This window comes from Drosophila virilis, chromosome X (assembly GCF_030788295.1).
Source record: "Drosophila virilis strain 15010-1051.87 chromosome X, Dvir_AGI_RSII-ME, whole genome shotgun sequence".
NCBI classification, from domain to species: Eukaryota; Metazoa; Arthropoda; class Insecta; order Diptera; family Drosophilidae; genus Drosophila; species Drosophila virilis.
This window is the reverse complement of record NC_091543.1, coordinates 24,386,364-24,398,531: the sequence shown is the minus strand read 5'-3', so window position 1 is coordinate 24,398,531 and position 12,168 is coordinate 24,386,364. Positions and strand designations below refer to the sequence as shown.

Sequence of the window (12,168 nt, the reverse complement as noted above, 5' to 3'; positions counted from 1 at the left end):
TGCACGTCTAACTGGCCTGACAGCTGCAGTCAAATAAACGTCAGTCGTTGGCAACTTTCGCCGGGTTCAACGACAGTTTACGACAGCCGTCGGGAGGCCGAAGGGGAGTGAGTTTAATGCGGCAGCAACGTTTAGTGAAAGTGTAGTGGCTGGAATGCCAGAAGTATCTACTCCTGGTACTTATTTGGCACGGCGAACAACGACGAGACGAGTTGATCATTTTTGTTGTGCCCACCTTCTGGTTAGCCGGCTGCCTGCCGCCTGCTTTTACGCACTTTTTGGCCCGCCTCCCTCAGCATCAGAATCCAGGTTGCAATTAAAAGCAGTTCTCTTTCTGTACCTTTTTCTTACGCGCGCTTCCTTTGTGGTTGTTTTAGGGCGTCTCAGGTGGGTGGCCGAAGCCATTTCAGTTGCCGAGTTACTTTTCCATTGACGCAGTGCCATCAACTGATGGCAGGAGCAAAGCTGCATGTCGAGTAACTACTTAAAGCAAGCAATCTAGCCCACGCCCCCTTTTCCGCTCCCGCCACATGGTACATGCTTGTGCATAAGGACATTTAATTAAACACTCAATGCTGCTGCTACTGCTGGCTGTAACTTGACAGGTGCTGGTGCACCCTCTGACCTCGCAGAAAGTAAATTTATTTGTCTTTTTTTTTTTTTTTTGCAATGCTCTGCTCTCTGCTGTTGTAAGACTATTAGTGTGCCTGAGGCTCAGGTTGTGGTGGCTTTGATAGTGCTGCGGTGCGTGGCAAGCATGCAAAGCAGCAAAGCAGCAGGGAGAAAAGCTCACATTAATTTCCAGGAGCAAAACAAACAACTTAACGCACACCTGAAGTAATTAAATAGTTGAAATAAGCTTGCTCTAATATTTATATGCCATAAATTAAACAAACAAAGGCGCACGCAAATGCAAATGGAGATGCAGGCGGAGACAGAGTTGGAGACGCAGACAACACCCACAGAGCAAACACACATCAACACCCACAGACACACACACACACACACACAGCCCCTGGCAGATTGAGCACAAACAATTCGCAGACGGGGAGAAGCATTCAGAGACGACGCGTTGACACGTACGCAAAATAAATAAGTTAAGAACGCAATAAGAGCGAACATTTTGTCGCCATTTAAGCGCGATAAATTATTGTAAGAGACAGACACGAGCAGCGACAGTGTTAACTAGCCGCTGCGCGACTTAAAGACACTCTGTACTCAGCTTTGAGCCGACACACATTTGTATTTGCTTCGAAAAGAATGTGTGCCCTAATTATGGGCCACAATCACCATTACATTCTTCAATTTTAGATATGGGAAACCGTTGTTACGGGAACCTTCTTGTTAAACAAGAATATTTTCTGAAACTGTTTTAAACTTAGGGTAGGTATTTATTTATTCTTATTGTTTGGCAGCTTAGACAACAATCAACACACAAACAATCACGAGTCGCATTCACAATATACCCCATATTTATGTTATTCAAATATCTTCTGTGGAAATTGGCCAATCGAAGTGATAATTTACAGGAGTTTCATTCAAATGTACGTAAATAACAAAAATCAATGTAATTTATCAACAATTTAATTCAACTTAGGGAGTGGATACATTAAACATTCTCAACGTGTAAAACATGCTCTAGGATATGCTCAAAAGCAGAGAGATAGGCTCGATATAGATATTTAACGATTTGCAGTACATGTGCAAATAATTGGCAATAAAGTTAATAGGTGCACGCAAAAGCGTAATCTTCATTTCATCTGTAGCATAGAGCATCTCAGAGAGATATAGAGAGAGAGAGAGAGGAAGGAGAGAGCGAGAGGTAGAGAGAGAGATACAGGACAGGAGCTGCTTGAAGTGACTCAGATGTTTATAAGGCCGGATCGGTCTAGACCATTCGAATGCAAACATTTGCACGACTATAATATGCCCCTACTTTTGCACCATTTCAAAAGGGTATAGAAAGAGAAAGCTTTAGACAGAAAGAGTTTTGCTTGCGTCTTATTAAATTAAAATGAAATTTAAACTTGATCTTGCGCCAGCCAACGCCTATAGAGGCGCACGAGACGCGGAACGAGCAAAACGCTGCTTTCCAACAAATTGGCCATCTTGCAGCAGCCAAAACAGCGACAACAACAACGACAACGACAACGACAACATCAGCAACAACTACAACAAGGAGCAACGCTGTCTGGTACCCTACAGACGCGTACAAGAACGAGGAGCGGACAAGGACTGGCACATCGAGGACAAAGTTGTGCGCGTTTGTCTAGCGTCAGTCAAAGCTTAAGCAAAGTTGTAAAGGCAACGGAGTACTTAGGAGTTGGCCGCTCAAATATATTTAAATTTATAAATCTTAAATAACAAGCAATAAATGCAGCTGGCCTTTGCACTCACGCCCGGCAACGTCCTCCTGTGCGGCTCTCGCTCCCACCTACTTGCCTATCCATCCTAACTCTCTCTCCCTCTGACAGCCTGTCTCTCTCTGTGTGTGTGTGTGTGTGTGTGTGGGCCAAAGTTTTAATCAAAATGTGCCGCACACGGTCTGCCAACTAAAAGCACTTGAGTTTTCCTTTCGAGTTTAAGATGAAGATGCAACGAGCCTGGAGCTGGAGCCGACTAAAACGTTTAAACCCATCCACAGCCCAGTCAAGCACAAGCCCTTCAAAATGCATTACATTTTTCGAGTCTAGTGTAAGCATTGGGCAGCTTTCAGGATTTGCATCTGAAGACAAGATACCATCGACTTGGCGTGCGATTGATTAAAAAGAAAATGTGATTTCAATTAGCCATCAGATGAACCTGAGCCGATGGAAGCGATGGAAATTTCGATTGAATTGTTTAAGGCTAAGCTTTGAAGCTGTCTTGATATAGCTTCGCATTGATCCCATTTTCTGCTGCAGTAATATATTTCAACATTAAAATGGACCATCCAACATATATAACATAATTTTACCAGACAAACTGACAGTTCAATATCAGTAGCAATTTTCTATTTCCAGATTTGTTGATTTAATTTGCTATTATTTACAACAAATAACTGGCATTAGCAATAAAAAGCTACATAGCAGTCATATGTATTCTGAGTCAAGTCCTTGTTATATTTTCAATTACCAAAATAAAAATGGTTCAGTTCAGGTATTTGGCTTTTCTTTAATTGCTTATCTGGCTTAAGGTTCAGCTTATGTTAATATAAAAAATTGAAAAACCGGGCTTAAGCCGGTTTGCTTCTTACCCGATTTCCGCCTTCATGATAACATTGTTATGCAACTACTTAAGATTTCCAAGTAGAAAATGTGCAAAAGGGTGTCGTTGCAGTTATTTTGAAAAGCTTATTTGAAATTGAATTCTTAAATTGTCTGAGCTGTGGGTTGCTGACTTTCAGCACTCAGCACATATATAAAAAATGAATGTTTGCTGATCTCCGCCCCTCGGGTAAGCTGCCCCTATCTCTTTTTACTCTTTTCATAAGCAGAACCAAATGGTTTTGGCTTTGCTGTGCGCACCTTGGTTACACGCACACTTAACTTTGGATTTTGCCAACTCTGGGGGATTCTGCGATTGCCAAAAGCTAGCTTCTAACAAAGTGCGGTCTGTCTGCATGTGTGTGTGAATTTGGCAAAATTTGCATAAATAAAATTGGTATAATAAAATGTAAACATTTTGCTAAGCAAATTGTTGGCGCGCACACACGACCCAAGCTCAAGCGAACAAAACTCCGAGCTCAACTGAACTGAAATGAACTGTAAATTTAATGGGGTTTGTGGAGGGGTGGAGATGAGTTTCGGGTTCCGGAGGTGGAACAACTCGCTGCAGTGTAGCGCACTGCGAAAGAGATGCTCACAAATATTTGTTGACTCAACAAATTTGCATTGAAAAGGAGACGACAGCCGAGGGCATACAAATAGAAAAACTTGTAAACTGCGCTTGCTGGGAGAGCAATTTGTATAAATATTTTCAATACTTACTGCACTGCGCCTCGTCCGACTTATCCTCACAGTCCTCGATCATGTCACAACGATAGTTCTGGGGAATGCAGTATGTCTTATTGAAGACATATTGGCCGCAGTTCAGTTGTGGCGACTCGCACTCGGGCGGCGCTGAAATTTAAGCAACAAGAAGAAGTCAGTTGTTTGATTTGACCTTGCTGAAGGGGGCCTTTACTTACGACACGACTGCATCTCATCCTCGCCATCGTCACAGTCCTTTTGGTAATTGCACACCCAGTGCCGCGTTATGCATTTACCGTTGTTGCAGCGAAACATTTCCGGTGGACATGGCGCATTCGAAGCAGCTATTGAGCTGCCCTCACCAAGCCGCACGCCTGCAAAGAGAAAAGTAAGTTGAGTATTTAGACAATGGTGTATTTAGACATTGCGTATACGCTCCGTTTGGGGCACAACTGACCAGAAGACATATGTACATATGTAATTTCTACAAATTATTTAAAATGAGGAATTTATGCCATTAAATAGAAGTCCACGGTAGCTAAGTTGTCAATGTGACCCAATCATTTTGGCAATTGAAAACCGACGGGCTCAAATGTGTGTCAAATATTGTTTTAGTCGAAGATCAGGGTAGCGGAATATTTGAGGTTGAGAGTTTATAACTATGTCCTACTCATATAATAATATTTAAATTAATGTCTTAAAGATCTATTGCTTAATAAACTATAATGTTGTTTACAAAAGGAGCTAACATTACTGATTGCTGTTAAGATAACAGCTGTAAAAGAGAGCCGTAAATAGAAATATGCATTTTTAATGAATAGTCTACTGAAATTTACAATATTGTCTACAACAATGAAGAAAAATTGTAGGATTAGCCAAGTTTGTGCCAAAATAACCAAAAAGAAGCGAGCATTCAGCTCAGAAAGCAGCACAATATTTCCTATAGATTGGCGGTAAATTAGCCATCTTATGATACTTCTATTGGAAGTTAACAGCTCTTGAATGCTTTTGCATACTCAATGCAACCTCAGCCGCCTGCAGACGCTTGTATTATGCATTATTTCGAGAGAAAAAAAAAACAAACAACAGCAGCAACTTTTACACAAAGGAGACAAAAATAAACATTGAACAAAATAAACCTCCTACAGCCTCTGTTATTATAACAATTTTCTAAAGGCATCTGCGCCAACTTTAAGCTTTGAAACACAATAATAAAAAAAACGACAAACAATGATGATGAATGGCGCAAAAATTGCAGCATGACTGCATGATACCCTGTACTAGCTGTACTTATAGGAAAGAAACTTGATTTTAATTCCATATTTGAAGTCTGCGAACCGAATATAAAAAGTTGGTTGGATCGGCTTACTATATTTTATAGCTGCCGTAAAATCTATGGATCGAAAATGATATTCATTCACGAAAGTTTTTTGTGTTCTTGGATGTATTATATATATATAAAGGTGTAATTATGAACTTACTTATGAACACTTTAATAAAAACAAGTTAACCTATTTTTTTATCAACTCGGCGGCTATATACATATATCTGATATACTATTCAAGGGGATACAAAGCTGAGTAGCTTAGTGATTCGGACTTATCCCATTCCAAAAATAATGCCAGGACTCATTTTTAGGTTTCCCGAACATATATCCTTTTTCATGCTAAGCTCAAGGGTATTAGCAGAATTTGTCGTTGGCATTACCAGTGACATTGCGTCTGCCCCGGCTTACATATTGATATTACGACTGCTGCTGCGGCAGGAACTGATGCTGATGCTGATGCTCCCTGTGAACCTGGTATTGGGACTCTTGGTGCTTTCTTAAAATTAAAAGAAAATACTCTGATGAAAAGGAAGGGGCAGACGGCACGGTCTGCGGCGCAGACAGCAGCAACATGTTTGGCTCGTATTAAAGCTGGCAAGTTTGTGGCTAAATCTCGGCAGCAACTTCTTTTTTAGCTAGGTTGTGCCCGGCTGCCTGGCTGTCTGGCTGCCTGGTTGCCTCCTTGTTGCTTTCGTTATTGTTGTTGTGCCTGTTTGGGGAACGTGCCACAGCGACAGAGCAAAAATGAGCGCAGCCGGCGCATTTTGGCAGCATTAATTTCTCCCGTGTGTCACATAACGTTCGCCCAGTTGCTGTTGTTGCTGTTAGACGTGTTTATGGAGTCACTTCCCAGTTGGATGCAGCAGCACGTAACCAAGCCCATACTCATTCTCCTTGCTGTGTTCCCCTATTTTTTTTTCCTATCTCGATCTATCTCTTTCCCGCCTGTCGTCGTTGCCATTTTGCCAGTGTTGACAAACAAATTAGGCCGCAATTGTTTAGCACTTGGCAGCACTGGAAGATGCAGATGCAACTGCAACTCAGCTCAATCAGATAGGTTTTATAGGTGTTACTATAGTATAATTAGCAGGTTGCCGGCTGTGAGTAAATTGGCAACTCATGTGTATTATTTGCATTTAAATTGCTTTTGGTCCTTAATTATAGGAGCTTTTGAGTACATGCATTGCGCAACGTGTGGCATGCAGCAGGCACCAGGCAGCAGCATGCATTGTTATTAATAAATGCCAGAGGCCCTTTGAAGTATGCAATGGCGTTTTACACCGACCCAGTCCCAGTTGCAGTTGTTGTTCGTCCTTCGCCGTTTCGCTCATCGAACGCAAAAGTCATCAAATATACATTTAAAAAATTTTTGCATTACGCTGGAAAAAGCAGCGGACACGTGTGCCCGCCCCACAACTCGGCTGGCCAGTTGGTCTTCGCCCGCGTCAGCGCTAAAAATAATAGGCCGCCTGTGTGCATACTAATGAGTCCCCGGACGAAGTGGCTCGTCCGTCTGTCCCTCCATCTGTCCATCTGTCCGTCCATCTGCCTGTTTGCCAGTCTGCCAGCCTGATGTGTGAGCATGCAATTATGCCAGTTGTCTGTCCGACGCGATGGTCTAGCAACGCTCTGGCGCCGCGATGTCTGCTGCACACCTTTGTTTTTATTGCAGCTGTTTGTATGAAAAGCTGAGCGCCATCTCTCGACTGCCATATACCTCAGTTTGAATTAATTTCCAAATTAAATTGCCCCAGCAGCTGCTAACTGAATATCATAATCATTCGCGCATAAAGTTCATTTCAAATGAAATTGAAATTTATTTGGCTAGCACATTTGAACTCTTTAAAATCGGCTGAGAAAATACAATTAAAAAGGTGGTCAGCTGAATAATTCAATAGATAGCGTGCATGATCTTTATTTCTAACAATTTCAAGGGTTAGTACGATCAAGTGATCATGGATGAATTGAATAAGAAACCTATATGAATACATAGCCATAGTTGAGTCAATTGCTGATCAGTGGAAGATCATCCAATAATGATATGAGTATGTACCTCTTGGAGATTAGAAGCTTTTTGTGGAAATTTCTCTGGGTACGTAAAACGGCAAACTATGTTAAGGGGCCGATTTAAGGTACTTAAGTGGCCAATATTCATCTCTCAAGGTAATTCACACAAACAACATACCATGTATACCCTGGAAAGATATACAAAAATCCACTCGAATCGCATAATGAACAACGCGTGGGTCGCATTGATGAGAGCCCCAACCTCATCAGGTCATCCACTTTGTGTCTTTTTGGGGTTACATTTATTTATTTATTTACATTTTTTTTCTCCTTTTGTCCTGTGTGTGTTTGTGTGTGTGTGTGTGTGTGTGTGTGTGTAAGTGTGTGCGTGTTTGTTTGCTTGGCTGTTGCCTTTGGTTGCCTTGCGCACTTAAATATTGTATATTAATTTTTATTTGTTTAATTTGGATACCCTGTACCAATCGCAAATGGGTTGCACACACTACCAAAGACATTCGACCTTACATTTGGAATTAAGGTTCGCCCATGGTCTACGCAGGGCGAGTTTTTTTTAATTGATCGATAGCTCTAAAATCGACAAATATCGATGTCCAGATTAACATCTCTCAGGGACTGTAAGAGTCTCGTGCAGTTTACATAGATCAAATATACAGGGTATCTTCTTGTCGGACACATTCCACTAGAGTACTTTTATTTGTATTGTTTGTATTTGCTTTCGCTTCGTTACATATCTTTATAAAATGTTTTTGCAGACTTTGATGGTATTTTTGTTGCTGGTATTTTAATAGCCCGATGGCTATGAAGCATATATATTATCAATATTTATATTTTAACCATTAATGCATTTCGTAATATTTTAATATGCATATGCGAACTGGTTAGTAAATATGTATAAAACTGTATATGAAAGCTACTTGTGATTTATTTAATATACTCTAGCATAGAGTACAATAATTTTTTTCTTAAACTTAAAAATCAATCGAGTTTTTCGTCTGTTTCCATGCAAACTCGAAGTTTAACAGTTCGGAATATGGCCGTATGAACTTCTACCAATTAAGACGATCTAATCTGATCAATCGAATAGTCCCGTCGACACTTTTCGTTTGATTTGCACTTGCACTTTAAACAGGGTATTGGGCGGTCGGCTGTACGCGACCGCAGAGCTATGTTTTATATTGAATTACATCTTGTAATTTATTATATTTAATACTTTTCGCTGTGGCCGCCATTTGTCATATTGTAATTTAGTGGCTCGCACGCAGATTGTAATATTCATAACTTATTTTATGCTTTTCAATAATCAATGCGCCATTATAAATAATTAATATGCCACGGCCACACGCAAATAGCATTAACATTCGATCCAACTAAATGCCCGGCCACACAAATTATTGCCAACCTCAAATCAGGCAGACAAACATACCATAAGCTCTGAGCGATGGGCAACTGGCCAAGCGGCGTATACTTGATTGCGGCAAGTGGTATGCAACAATTTGCGGCACTCAAGAGTAAGGGGTGGTGTGCCATTATGTGGCTTCATTATATTCGCATAACTCTAGTCAAACCAAATGCGAGTCCAAGTTTTGGATAACAGTCATTGACTCAAAGTTCTTTTTTTCTGCACGTTTTCTTGCGCCATTTCTTTTCTTTACGTTGCCAACTACATTGCACACATATACGCACACACACAGACTGGCACATATGAATATGTCATGCGTATTCTTTGGAGCATCATTCACAAAAAAGCGAAACGAAAAGTGCCATAAACAAGCGCAGCGTCCAAAATCTGTTGCCAGTAACTTGCCCATAGCTGCCTGCCAGGCTCTGCACATGCCCCGCTCTGAAAAGTATGCTAGATATGGCTAGAGATGGATAGACTTTATGCAGACGTTGCCACACTGCGGCGGGCTGGTAGACTCGCATTGCCATCAATAAATAATAAATTGCCTATAAAAACTGATAAATTCATTGATGAATCTGGTAACTCGGCGTGTTATGGCGCTTCGCAGCTCACATTTGTGGCCATAGCCGCCGCCTCGACCGCCTCGACCGTCACTCGGCCCAGTCGCTCCCGGGCTGAGTAATGGAAATTCATGACGGCAATGTACAAAACAGTGCGAGAGCTAGGGCGAGAAATGGTAAAGGGATCGAGTAACAGTGAAAACTTTAAATGCAAGGCAGTTGCATGCCACTTGCGACTTGCCACTTGGCAGTTTCCACTTGCCAGTTGGCAGTTGCCGCCTGCCGCTTACCGCTTGCCATTGACAGTATCAGGGATTTTATGGTAGTTATATTCGGTAATGGGAATCTGTATGGACTGCCATCTATTCATGGCATACTTAGACCAGGGAGCCATTTTTTTTGTCGACTTTGCTTCGCTCTCTTTCGATTGTGCACAGCAGCAAACATTGATTTATGTACGAATCGTATACGCAATACATGCTTGCAAAGTAAGCTGCTTTTTATACCCTTGCAGAGGCTATTATCAATTTTCAGACACAATGTGTAACACATTGCGAAACCATCACCAGTTCAATAGAGTGTTAAGTCATAATGCTTCCAAGGGTGCAAGCTGAACCAACTTGAGCCTGGAATTCCACTTTTAATAAACAGCAACTAAAACCGGATTGGCTCAATAATAGCTGAATCAAAACAATAATACGAAATATCATTGCAAAGCTGTCAAGTGTTTAAAATTGCACTAAAGACAAAAGCTATATTTAGATACAATTAACAAAGTTTATGATAAATGAAATAGCTCGACGAAAATATGCACGAGGTATGAGAATTAAATGTCCATCTGTATCTCAGCGACTGCAAGGGTAATAAATATTCAGGCATCCCAAAAATGTTTGTATTTTCCTGCGCAATTTTTTCGATGCACTCTTTCCGCTGTGCTGATGTGTCGAGCATAGCAAATTAGCTGGGGGTGTTCGCATGGCAAAATATGACAAGTTTGTGCTAAGTTTTAGAGGCGAGCATATTTAGTATGCTTTAACTGGAAAGTGTCCACAACACACACTAAAAGCTGAAGGTGGTGGAGTGGTTGCTGAGCTGCTTTGCATATCACATAAGTATTTCCAGTCACATGTTGAGAATTCAACGTATAGTATTTGTATTTGCATTTCTATTTGTGTTTGGATCCGCTCTCATTGCCTTCTTTGTTTGTCAATCGCCTGGCTAGCATGATTTTCATTAAATGCTGTGTGTGCGTATATAAGTGTGTGGTTGCCCAGCTATTCCAAAGGCACAGCACGTGTGCAACTTTGAAGGCAGGAACACACACTGACTGCAGAAACTGGGCAGGATGTTAGGCAGGATGCCAACAACTGACTCACGACCCATCCATCTACTTTTGATTTTTTCGAGTCTAACAAAAAACCAACAACAAGCTGAAATCGCAGATAAATACTTTTTCCTTTGTACTTTATACTCTGTACCCATTGAAAATGGAAAAAAAGGCTATTAAAAGCTTAGTATAATGTACGAGGACAACAACTAAAGACCCACAAGTCAAGACAAGAAATTTGAAATATATATTAATATTTATTTATATTAAAATAACCAGATAGGGGCACGGCCGTATATTCAAAGTCTCGGCTTCCATGTTTAAGGCTCTTGTTTTTTACTCTGCGCTGGGTAAGGGATATCCTTTAGTCGAGAACTCTTTGCTAGCGCACTCACTTGTTTTATTCTCGTTTTTTTTTTTTCAACTTTCGTTCGGCTTTTTTTTTTAATGTAATTTTAAGTGACGTCGCCAAAGTTAAAACGTGACAAAATTACAAATATTTCGTAAGCTTTTAAAACCGTTGATACTGCAGCAGCACGAACAACAACCATAACATTACCCATAACAATAAAAACAAATAGAAGCAGCAGCGCCAACAACAACACCAGCAACAATACTAATAACAACAACAAACACAAACACAAACACAACAACAACATATAATACCTAATAACGTGCATTTTGATAATGTCGTGGCGAAAATGGCAGCGTGCAAGGGCAAGCCGGCAGCGCCCTGATTCCCTGATTCCTTTATCGGTCTGAGGCAACTTTTGGCCAAGACATCAAAGATTCGCCAAGTAGCCGAACATGAAAATAGTTTGAAACTAAACACCCTTATGGGCCAGCTGGCAGTTAAATGCTCAACTATTTAAAGTTTTTGGCCATAAGGTAACAAAGTCTCGGCCCAATAGTAAAAGTTCTCACATTCTGAAGCATCCTTTTGGGTCGGATGGCCCATAAAAGCTAACGATACGTCCAGCATTTATTTAAAAGATGTGCACCATATTTAAATACAATGCTTAAAGAAGTTCTTTAACAAAAACTATATCTCTGATTTATTTATATATCTAATCTAGTAATCAGATGCCGATTTGATTATGCAGACAAGAGTGTGCAGAATGGGATAATTTGCAAAACATAAAAGTTTTTCAAAAAGGGAAGCAATTTTTGACAGATCTCGAGTGCGGCAGCTATGCAGTGGTTGATGAAGTGGTCCAAACCCGTCGGATAGACAATCGGACGGATTTCAGGTTAAACAAGCGTATAAATACTGGCGGCAATGGAAGGATTCTAGTTTTTGAGTTGCCTACAATTACTAGACTTAATGTTGAAAACCAAATGTACTCGTTAAAAGGGATCACTTTTTATTTAAATGTGGATATAAATATGTCCGCATGACATGCCTTTGAAAATTAACCAAATGGACAACCAATACTTCGATGAAGCACAAAACAACTATTTGCTTATTAACAAGTGTATATTAAAGTCCAGTTAAAGTATGATTGTGCTGCATAGGGGATAAATTTAGGCATGCTTTAAGTGTATATATATGGGTCTGCTTATGACTATATATG

General features: G+C 40.6%; 1 protein-coding gene across 2 annotated transcripts in view; it reads right to left on the bottom strand.

Annotated features, from left to right (window-relative positions):
* The window catches only part of mgl (low-density lipoprotein receptor-related protein megalin), a 172,387-nt gene that overhangs the window by 21,458 nt on the left and 138,761 nt on the right, over window positions 1-12,168 (bottom strand). For both annotated transcript variants that reach the window (XM_002055271.4, XM_070209309.1), the window contains exons 3-4: window positions 4,169-4,324; window positions 3,969-4,100 (exon numbers count right to left, since the gene is read on the bottom strand). In XM_002055271.4, coding sequence (XP_002055307.2) covers window positions 3,969-4,100; window positions 4,169-4,324 — 288 coding nt within the window. The remainder of the gene's footprint in view (window positions 1-3,968; window positions 4,101-4,168; window positions 4,325-12,168) is intronic.